This window comes from Notothenia coriiceps, unplaced genomic scaffold (genome assembly GCF_000735185.1).
Source record: "Notothenia coriiceps isolate Sejong01 unplaced genomic scaffold, NC01 NC01_scaffold00002332, whole genome shotgun sequence".
Classification (NCBI taxonomy): domain Eukaryota; kingdom Metazoa; phylum Chordata; class Actinopteri; order Perciformes; family Nototheniidae; genus Notothenia; species Notothenia coriiceps.
Genome location: NW_011335033.1, coordinates 1 through 10,546, shown reverse-complemented (window position 1 = coordinate 10,546; position 10,546 = coordinate 1). Strand labels below are relative to the sequence as shown.

General features: G+C 42.6%; 1 protein-coding gene and 1 long non-coding RNA gene across 2 annotated transcripts; one reads left to right on the top strand and one right to left on the bottom strand.

The window, feature by feature from the left end:
• Window positions 1-755: 755 nt before the first annotated feature.
• Window positions 756-6,207, top strand: bace2 (beta-secretase 2; the record flags this gene model as incomplete). The annotated part of the gene is made up of 7 exons (XM_010796545.1): window positions 756-1,010; window positions 1,913-2,044; window positions 2,946-3,080; window positions 3,230-3,331; window positions 3,686-3,835; window positions 3,920-4,088; window positions 5,259-6,207. Coding segments are annotated over 7 exons (1,185 nt in total), but the record flags the coding sequence as incomplete, so codon positions are not given.
• Window positions 6,208-8,296: 2,089 nt separating this feature from the next.
• Window positions 8,297-10,540, bottom strand: LOC104967122 (uncharacterized). The gene is made up of 3 exons (XR_800729.1): window positions 10,452-10,540; window positions 8,821-8,973; window positions 8,297-8,565 (listed from the first exon to the last, which is right to left on the bottom strand). It is a non-coding gene; the product is annotated as an uncharacterized lncRNA (long non-coding RNA).
• Between the last annotated feature and the right edge of the window lie 6 nt (window positions 10,541-10,546).

The following is a 10,546-nucleotide window of genomic DNA, read 5'->3' as shown; positions in this document are numbered from 1 at the left end:
TGGGGACTCCCTGTTCGTTGAAAATGTACACTAACGGCCCCTACACACGGCGGCGTGCGTTGCCGCTTCAACGCTTCTGCCCATTCACTTTGAATGGGGTGAGGTCACGATTCGCCGAACTGCATTGTGGGAGCAAAGCGTAGCTTCTCTCGCGGTGCTCGCTGCAAAAGTAGAGCAATTTTCTACTTTTGACGCCTCGATGGAGGCGTCAGCCAATCCAATCATATGCCAGTAAAAGCTCTAGCCAATCAAACCGCGTGCTTGTGTGTCTGGGGCGGGAGATTCATGTGATTGGTTGCTGGTCGAGTTTCAGCCCCCCCCCCCCGTCAGCGAGCGACAACGCACGCCGCCGTGTGTAGGGGCCGTAAAGGTCCTGGTGTGTGAGGAGCTCCGGATTGGTCCATTTTGGTTCCCGGAACCAAATGGAAAAAGAGAAATCTCCAACGAGGCGTTCTGGGGCAGCATAGACAGGTATTTTCTGTGCTAATTTTACTCGCTACAGGGTGTACTTTGAGGGTGTGTGACTGCAGACCGTTTATAAAAACCCACAAGGGGACGGGTAATAACCAGAAAAGCATGACATGGGACCTTTAAGAAATGAAGCAGTAATCTGATTACATCTTCTTTGATGTAACTGTAAAGGAATACAGTTAGCTTGTTTGTATCCTGATTGCGTGATCCTTTTACCGTACATGTCATCTGTTACTCCCAAAGCCTGAATACGTCAAATGTAGCGTTCTAGCTCCCTACCACAGGCCTTTATAACTGTTCTCATGTCTGCCCCTGTGTTCAGCTCCAGTACATACCAGTCAGTCGGCCGGACTGTGGGTGTCAGATACACGCAGGGAAACTGGGAAGGTGAACTGGGCATCGACCGCGTCTCTATCCCCAACGGCCCCAACGGGACCTTCATCATCAACATCGCTGCCATCCTGTCCTCCGAAGGCTTCTTCCTCCCCGGGATCAACTGGCAGGGCATCCTGGGTCTGGCTTACCCCATGCTGGCACGGGTAAGAGATTTTAAAATGTAGAGTAGCTGATACTTTGATTTACAATCAACACTGACAGTATAAATTCACCCCGGTAAGAGTCATTTGCAGATGCACTGGTCAAACCATCAAAAGAAAGCATGTACGGTTTATTCTACTACATTTAGTCTATTTGCAGAAGTAACAGACACATTGAAAACTTAAGAGTGAGCACACAGAGAGCATAACAAAAAGTGATTCGATAAAATCTGTTTTTTTAAGTTAATTCTGAATTATGTCATGACTTCCTGCTGTCACACATGTCTGTTAAACATGAATAACTTTTTTAAACTGAGATCTTATCCAGGTGTAGTCAGGGACCTTTCACAGGACAACAGAAACAGTTTTGTGTTTATGATTTTCAGCTGCAAGGCGTATTAATTACATTTTTTTCTTTAATATAGATTTCCAGTTTAAGTTGCTTTGCCCAGCGTGTGCTTTGGATATTTAGTGTTGAAGAGACTGTAATGACGTAAACCGGCACAATGCATTCTTTCATTCTGTGCCGACTACAGCGACTTTTAGGACCACATGCCAGTGACCGCTGGGCAGATAAACGCACGCTGATCACTTGGTGCTGCTGCCGTCTCCTCAGGTTAAACTTCCTGAGACGTCTGGTCATGACATGATAACACAACACTGACATGAAAACCTAACAGCAGGGAGAGCATCCTCACACCATCGTACACATGTGGTCAGAATATCGTTTCAATCAGAACTTCGATTAGCTAACGCTCCATCACGTTGCAGGTGATAGGCTTAGGGGCATACTTAAGCAGTTAACCAATCGCAACCGAGACAGAGAGCAGACTTGGCTCTGGTTTAAAAGGAAAATGTAACATCTTATAACATGAGTTAATTATTTCACACTGTCTCTCATCTAGCCTGACTCGTCCGTGGAGCCTTTCTTCGACTCCTTGGTGCAGCAGCTGGGAATCCCAGACATCTTCTCCCTCCAGATGTGCGGTGCTGGGCTGTCAGCCAGCAGCACAGCGGACCCCATAGGAGGCAGTCTTGTGAGTAGTCAGGAGGGGCTGGGTATGACTGTAAAGTTTGCACAAAGAACAAACCTCTGACCCAAACAGTCTGTGGAACATCATATTGGAAGTAAACTTCACTACATCATTTTAAAGTTACTAAGTATTATGGTGATTGAGATTATTAATGCAAAATGTAAAAATAAAGAAGAAATTATTTTTGCATTAATAAAGGTAAATCTAACCAGCAGAATATAAGGTATCTTAAAATTGCACAACAGCATACATGGCAACTCACAATAAGTGCAGTTAACCATCAAGATACAAACTCGGAACAACAAGAAAAATGCATACATCATACTCACTTCAAATGGGCCATACCCTCGTTAGTGCTGTTGGTTCATTAGTTTAAAAAGCAAGTTGGTGGATACCTGGGTCGCATTCGCAGTGAAGGACAAGCACGTCCATTTGGTTTAAGAAACACCTTTTGTTAGATCTCTAAAACATAAAAGCTGCTGTCCTCCTCAGTGTGGTTCCTCTCCTGCAGGCCCGGTGTAGTTAGAGTCGAGCTAATTAAGCTAAGATAGCATCCTGCTGAGAGCAGGTCTGTCACTGTAATACTCCAGCAGGTGACCCACTGACTCAGGCAGATGGATCACATGGCAGGGAGCTTGGGTTTATGAATTCTCTTAAACTGTAGAGGGATTATATACACTTAATAATACTTATTTAGATTTATGTCTAAAAACACGAGTGGAGAGGAGGGCAACCGTTGTTACCGTGACAACCATTCTGTTTCACGTTGGTGATCGGGAGCCTATATTCCTGTCCTAAAATGTAAATGCATACGTGCTGCTTGTTCTGACAGACAGACTCACATCAATAGCACCGACTTTTCTTTATATATTATGGTTTTGACGCATATTTTGTTCTTCCTCAGATCATAGGCGGGGCTGAGCCGGCTCTGTATCAGGGGTCCGTGTGGTACACCCCCATCGTAGAGGAGTGGTACTATCAGGTGGAGGTTTTGAAGCTGGAGGTGGGCGACCAGAATCTGGACCTGGACTGCAGAGAGGTACAGTTCAAACTAATGCATTCCTTAAAGCAGACAAGTCGATTGTATCAAGAGTAACCATGGTTTGGAGGGTTACTCTGTGATAACCTCCCCCTCAGGAGCCGGTTGAACTGAACTGCTCTTACACTGCACTGCTCCGTCTCTTTCAGTACAACACGGACAAAGCTATAGTCGACAGCGGGACGACACTGCTCCGTCTTCCTGTCAACGTCTTCAACGCGGTGGTAGACGCCATCACACGCACCTCTCTGGTAAGGGATGAAACGTGTTGTCAGAGGGAAGCGATGCAGGGGAGGATAGCTCACGCTCAGCGCTCAAGGACGCAGAAGCTTTGAGGGGAAGGATCACACGTTTTCCCGCTGTAAAAAATATGTGTGTGTATGCCTGTTGTTTTTCCTCCTCCAGCTGCTTTTCACATATTTCGCCTTTTTGTAGCTGCACACAAACAGAGCCCAAGGTTCATTGGAAGCTTGAAGCAACATTTTAATTAATGGACCTTGCAGATGAATCCCAAGTGGGTAAATGAAAGGAAACAGAAAGCCTGTGTTGTTGCTGAACTGACCTTCTGTCTCCCTCTGTTCCCGTGTTGTTTCTCTTTGGTTCAGATCCAGGACTTTTCATCAGGGTTCTGGGATGGCAGAAAGTATGCGTGCTGGTTGAAGGGAGAGACGCCCTGGAGGTTTTTCCCCAAACTATCCATCTACCTGAGGGCCACGAACACCAGCCAGTCCTTCCGCATCACCATCCTGCCTCAGGTACCTGGATAGACACAACATCCCATCACCCCGAGGGACACAAACCCTCTTCTTCGGTACTCATTCTCCTCTGTCGTCTCGCAGCTGTACATCCAGCCAATCACAGACGTGGACGGCACGTTGGACTGCTTTCGTTTCGGACTGTCGTCGTCAGCCAATGGCCTGGTGATCGGTGCCACCGTTATGGAGGGCTTCTACGTGGTGTTTGACCGAGCCCAGCGGAGAGTGGGCTTCGCTCTCAGTAACTGTGCAGGTGAGGGTACATGAGACGACTATTGATAAGAGATAAAGGGTCTGGAAAACAGATCATTTAATGATTCCCAAAACTGTAAATTAAACTAATTGGTTATTGTGTATATCAAAATATGGTTAGAATGGTAATCTGCCAACAAGAGGGTTTTTCTCCATGAAGTATTACAGATTGTGGATTGTGGAAAATGACCATAATATGTCCTCTTTAACTTCCCACACTTTACAGTCTTGCTGTGAAGTGCCTTGTTCAACTGGTTACTTATGGAGAAGTAGAATGTATTATTTACCAGTACTCGCAGGTTCACTGACCATAACCCTGAGTATATCCTGTTAATCAAGTAAATGTTAAACCTTAGCAGCTTTCCTGTGTTTCTATGTAAATATAAGCTTGGGCGAGGCTTTCCTCTCTTTTATTAAAGTACAAAGATCACTTTTGTTCCGTATTAAGCAAACAGACTGAAGGATGCAGGCTTGTGACAGGAGGGTTGCCAGCTTTCATTTCTGTACTGGCTGGTTAAATCTCAAAAGAAAATAATTGTTCTTCTCATCCTCAAATGTTAATGAGTTGCCTTTGAGTAAAACAAATACCCTTAAATGAAAAAGCTACCACAAATATCATGAGAGCGATTATTCATTTAGTTTTACAAAAAACGATATGTATGCAGTATGCACATGTTTGAGATACATTTGTTTAACTGTATTTAGGACTGAAATTGTACTAATTATATAGTGCAATAGTCAGTGTCTGGGGGTATCAGGAAGAAGCATGGGAGTTTTTGTCTTAACCGCCATTGGAGTCAGCTTCTCCCGGTTAAGATTAATTAATAAAAACACTGAATAAAGCAGTTTCACATAAAACAAAATCTGTTTTTGAGATACGGCTCATGCAACTGATGTTTCAAAGGGGTTGGAGTTGTGCTAAAATGTCCTCAGCTTGCTTCCATGAAAATGTAAAAAACTTAAATCATGACAGTCTTACAACTGGATAACATTTATGACAGACTTTGGGAGGAGTGCCTCGGAGAGAAACTCCCTCTGAGGGAACTTTGGGATTTAAGCATTTGCAGACTATTTACATCACAAACCTATAGAACACACTACAGGAAAGGGAACGCCCCCAAAAGAAGAATAGGGGCTCTTTAACACTTTCCTATCCTGTGTTCCTCCTCAGTGAGCGGGGGGGTGGCCCTCTCAGAGATCGCGGGGCCCTTCTCAGCAGCAGACGTGGCGTCTAACTGCTCCGTGGGGCCTCAGAAGGAGCCCCTCCTCTGGATGATCTCCTACGCCCTGATGGCGGTGTGCGCGGTGATCCTGGTGGTGCTGCTGCTGCTGCTGGTGCTGCCCTGCCGCTGCAGAGCGCGCTCCGGGGAGATCACCGACGAGTCCTCGCTGGTCCGACACCGCATCAAGTGACTGAGAGGGAACGGGCCGAGGAGCAGCGAGCAACACACACAATCCACGGAGGCGGAGAAAGTTGTGACGCTCGCCGCCGAAAGCCTGACTGACACTAAACTGCACTCTTCAGTTTTACCCCATGGAGGTACACACAGACAGATAAACTGACCCCTGATGGGAAAATCCATCACAAAAACATTGTCTTAAAAACATTGCCTAAAAACAGCTGTTGTGGTCTTCATGGTTCAAATGTTTTCTTTGATGGTGCCTCTTTCTTGTTCTCACAACACGTCATATGTGACAAAGAAAATATGCAATTTCCACAGCGACTGCAGCTTTAAAAGTTCATAACGTTTGTAGCTACAGGACAGTTTTTACTGATGGGTATGAGTTGCTTTTTCTCACCTGGAAACTCTTGTTTGCTCTCAGTATTGCAACTACACGGACTCAATTTGAGTGCAGTTTGAAAGAGCACTAAAATCAAATTCATGCTTTTTTTTCTTGAGACCTCTCAAAAGGTATTCTGGGAAATGTAGGACATCTTCCTCACAGACAATCACAAGATGCTTACCAACAATTGATGCATTTTGAACAATTTTATAACTACTGATTTTGTCTCTCTAGGCAAACAGTGTTTTGTTCATGTCTAAATGCAACAATGTGCCTTCTCAGTCTGATTTACTACAGTGTGTGATCAATGAAGGAATGCTTCTGGTGCCTTCTTATATAAAGTGGTGCAGGAATTGTGTTTTTTTTGTAGGCTGTCCAAGAAGTTAGCATGGCAAAGGGCTCCCTCTTCAAAAAGCAGTTCGATTTTTCATTGGATTTTGCAGAAATATTAACTCTACTTTGTGATTTCTGAAGTAAAAAGCTAACATTAGGCAATAAAGGAACTACAGTACGGTCACATGACTTCCCATCGCTAAGCTAAAGGCGGCTAATGTTCGTTGTGATGACGTTTAGTCGTCACATTTAGACACTCGTTAGCAACAGCTGTTGAGTAAAGCGGAGGTGGTGAAATGCGGACCCCTTTCCGTCTATACGGACCACTCTATTTTGAAGTTAGGTTAAATTGAAAGCCTGCCTGTGTGTGTTGGAGTTGAGAAAAGCTGCTCAAACGATCACTGTTATTAGAAGAATATTTGTTCACACGTTTACAGATCCTGTAGTGCCTTTGAGTCTCTGCTCACACACTGGCCGTTTCTCAATGTTGAGTACACCTGCTGCAGAGCCACTATTTCAACTAATACTACGCCATCGAGTGGCGCCGAAGGACCCAGCATTCGGCGCCACTCGATGACGTAGTATAGTTGAAATAGTGGCTCTGCAGCAGGTGTACTCAACATTGAGAAACGGCTGCAGATACACACAATCAGCTGTTGGAGACGTCATCTGCTGAAATGCACTTTGTTTCTTAAGTCAATCAAAAGTGTATAATGAAACTAGAGATCAGTATTTCTTGATCTGTTATGCAATTTAATTGTACTACTAATTCTGTCTACGTTTATTTAAATGTAATTGTATTGTAATCCCAAATCGTTAATTTTTAGACACTTCTGTAGGTATTTATACTGCATTTCTATTTTATACAAACACTACAATTAGAGGCAACATTATTTTTGAATATGAGACAAACACACACTCCTTCAGTGGACTACGATTAGCTGTGCTGATGTGAGCAATAAAACATTAGGTGTCATTTTACACTAGACTAGTGACAGGTCATACGTATACTTTAATGAGTAAATATGACGCATGCTACAGTAGATCTCAATGTCTTTCAAAATTCAAAGTTGTCTTTGAATGTTGGCTTATTTATAAGTGATATCTTTGGTGCCAAAATCCTGCTTGTGCCGCAAACACTTGTGACCAAATCAAAAATGTAATGTAATAAATGAATAAAGATGTCTTTGTGTGAGAAAAATCAAGAACAAAAGCATCCTTTAGGAGACAGTGGGGACAAGTTTGATGTGACTTGTGAGAGAAATCTTGTGGTTTTTACATTTAATGGCTAACATACATATTAAAGGTCCCGTGTCATGACCATTTCTACTGATCATAATTCCATTGTTGAGGTCTACTAGAATAGATTTATATTGTGCAATTTTCCAAACTCACACTGGTTTCTCATACAGCATCTCTGTATAGTATGTGTATTCACTCTCTGTCCTGAACGGCTTGTTGGAGCTCCTGCCCCTCCCCCTCCCTATGAGCCCACTGTGCTCTGATTGGTCAGCTCGCCCACTGTGCTCTGATTGGTCAGCTCGCCCACTCTGTTCTGATGAGATCACCACCGTTACAGCGGAACATCAGTAATAATATGTTACCATGGCGTTTGTTACCAACCAGAAAATGACACCAGTAATGAAAACAGATGAGAATGCTGCGTGGGGTCTGGGTGCCGTGTTGGCGGGACGTTGCGCGGCTCGCTGCTGCGAGGAGCAGACAGTGTGAGCTGAGTTCATTTCCTGCTTGCTGCGTGGGGTCTGCGAGACAGCGAGACATCGCGAATGGACGCGGGAAGGAGGGGATGCTGAGGGGGCTGCAGCACCCCCATCTGCGAGGCTCCACTAGCACCCGCACCACCAAACGCGGTGCACCTACACAGTTGGTTTCGCCGCAGCGAAGCTCCCCTAGCACCTTTCTGTGTTAGAGTTTTACTCGCTACAGGGTGTACTTTGAGGGTTTGTGACTCTGCAGACCGTTTACATGTATAAAAACCTTCATAACACACAAGGGGACGGATAATAACCGGAAAAGCATGACACAAAAATATTTACACAAAAAAAAAATCTTCAAAATTCACAAAAATATATAAAAATGGAACAAACATAATAACTGTTAATTAAAGACAAAATAGAAGAAAGAAATACATTTAAGAAATGATAAGAACACATTGTTAATTTGAGCTTCTTCATATAGAGCAAAAACATTCTGCATTAAATTATGAAAGAACAGCAATATATAGGCAATAAGTTATATTTCTGATACACATATTAAGACTGATTAAAAAAAGTTTCTCTGCACAAAAATGTATCTGAAATGGTTCATCGTTGGTTCCGTGATCAGCCATCTTGATGCTTCTGTTGAGGAAAAAATATATTTAAAAATGAGTTCCAGTAGGGATAAAGTTGTTTTAAAGTCCCAATAAAGATTAGTAACACATTATATAAACTCTGCTTGAATTGAGAATACAAAGTGAAGATATTAGCCCTGTATATTAGACAAACAGAACATGGAGCATTTAGTGGAATCTGATGTTTGCTACCTCCGCGACCCGACGCGGATAAGCGGGAGAAGATGGATGATATTTGTAGAAATAATTTTTTTTTTTTTACCTTCATCTGATGATAAATCCAGTCCAGGAAGTATGTTACGTTTCCATAAACTCCTGGTCTGTTCGGCTCTTTGCAGTGTTCTCCCCAAATATTGTCCCCTATGAGCCACCATACTCCGTCCTTCAGGGACACCAGAGGGCCACCGCTGTCAGTCTGAGACGAAACACAAGTGATATTTTTATAAACCAGACTATAGATAAGTGCTAGAACACCATATTCTACTTAAGTAAAAGCAGCAATACTACACTGTAAAAACACTCAAGTAAAAGTCCTGCATTTAAAATTATACTCAAGTAAAGTACAAATCATCAAAATATACTTTAAGGGGCTTTTTTATGCTTTCCCTTTCCTGTAGTGTGTTAGTTTATTGTGCATGTTACTGGTCTGCAAAGACTAAAATCCCTGTGTTTCCTTCAGTGGAAGTTTCTCTCTCCCCCCCCCCTGCCTAAAGCGCCTCCATTGGACTCCTTTGTTTACTTTCTGAACATAGTGACATCACTGGTAACACTTGTGTTTCTATTTGCTAGCGCTCCAACACATTGTACGCGATAGGCTAAGGGGCGGGACATCTCTAAGCGGTTGAACAATCACAACAGAGCCGGCCAGCTAACCGATCAGAGCAGACGGAGCTCTGGTTTCAAACAGAGGGTGAAAAGAGGTGAGCGTTTAGCTTAAAAGAGCCTCTTTAAGAACATGTTCTCAGTTCTTCTTCCACCTCTCTTCCAGAAATGCTTTTTATTCAGCATTAAAAGGTCTTCCAAGGTTTTCTCAGGAGTATAAATGAAACATGATATCATGGTCAGCTGCCACCTCAGCACTCTGACTTTGCATTCATTGTTGATTTGAGTGTATGAGCGGTTTGTTTTGAGTGCGTGTGTAACTATTTTTCTAAAGCTGTTGCCATGACCACAACATAATGCACTTCTTCTTTGACGGAGCCTCGAAGCTTGTTACCCAAGAGCATGGGAATGCATCGGCCTCTTTGAAGAACAGGAAGTGCAATTTGTGAAAGAAAAATTGAATTGTGCCGGAAAATATGAGATTATAAAGAGCGTTTGTTTTTCTTCGTTCGGAGTACATTTCCACAGGATTACTCGGCTTTATTTAAAGAATGTATTTACAGCTAACGCCTAAACATATTAACCCCGCGGCAATCACACTGCAACCATCTGGGACTTCCTGTACAAATCAAATAAACTGCATTTTGTGAAACGTCTTAGTGTCTTCATTGATACAAAATGTGATATCATTTATTCATCCCGAATTGGGAAATAGTTTTGGCACAGCAGCAGAAAGTAAACGGGTATCACACACACAAGTTAAAAATATAATAAAAATACAATAAAAAAAAGAAAAAAAACAGGAAATATATAAATACACACAGTAGAGAATATATACAGTATATACATTAAGCATCTAAAGAATACATACAATAAAAAATACTGAATAAATTAGAATACTGAAAAATACTAAATTAAGAATAGATAAATAAAATAATATTAATGTATTTCCACAAAAAATGTAAAAATTCTAATAATAATTCATATATAAATGAATATATAAACTATAACATATACATATATATTTAATTTCCCACTCCTCTATGAGAAAGGAAAGTGTGTTTTTCTTACGTGGCACATGTTGATTCCTGCGGCCGTTGCTGAGGCACAGAACATGTCCGGAGTTATCCTCCCGCTGTGAGAGGTGGAGCGGTTACAGTTTGCAG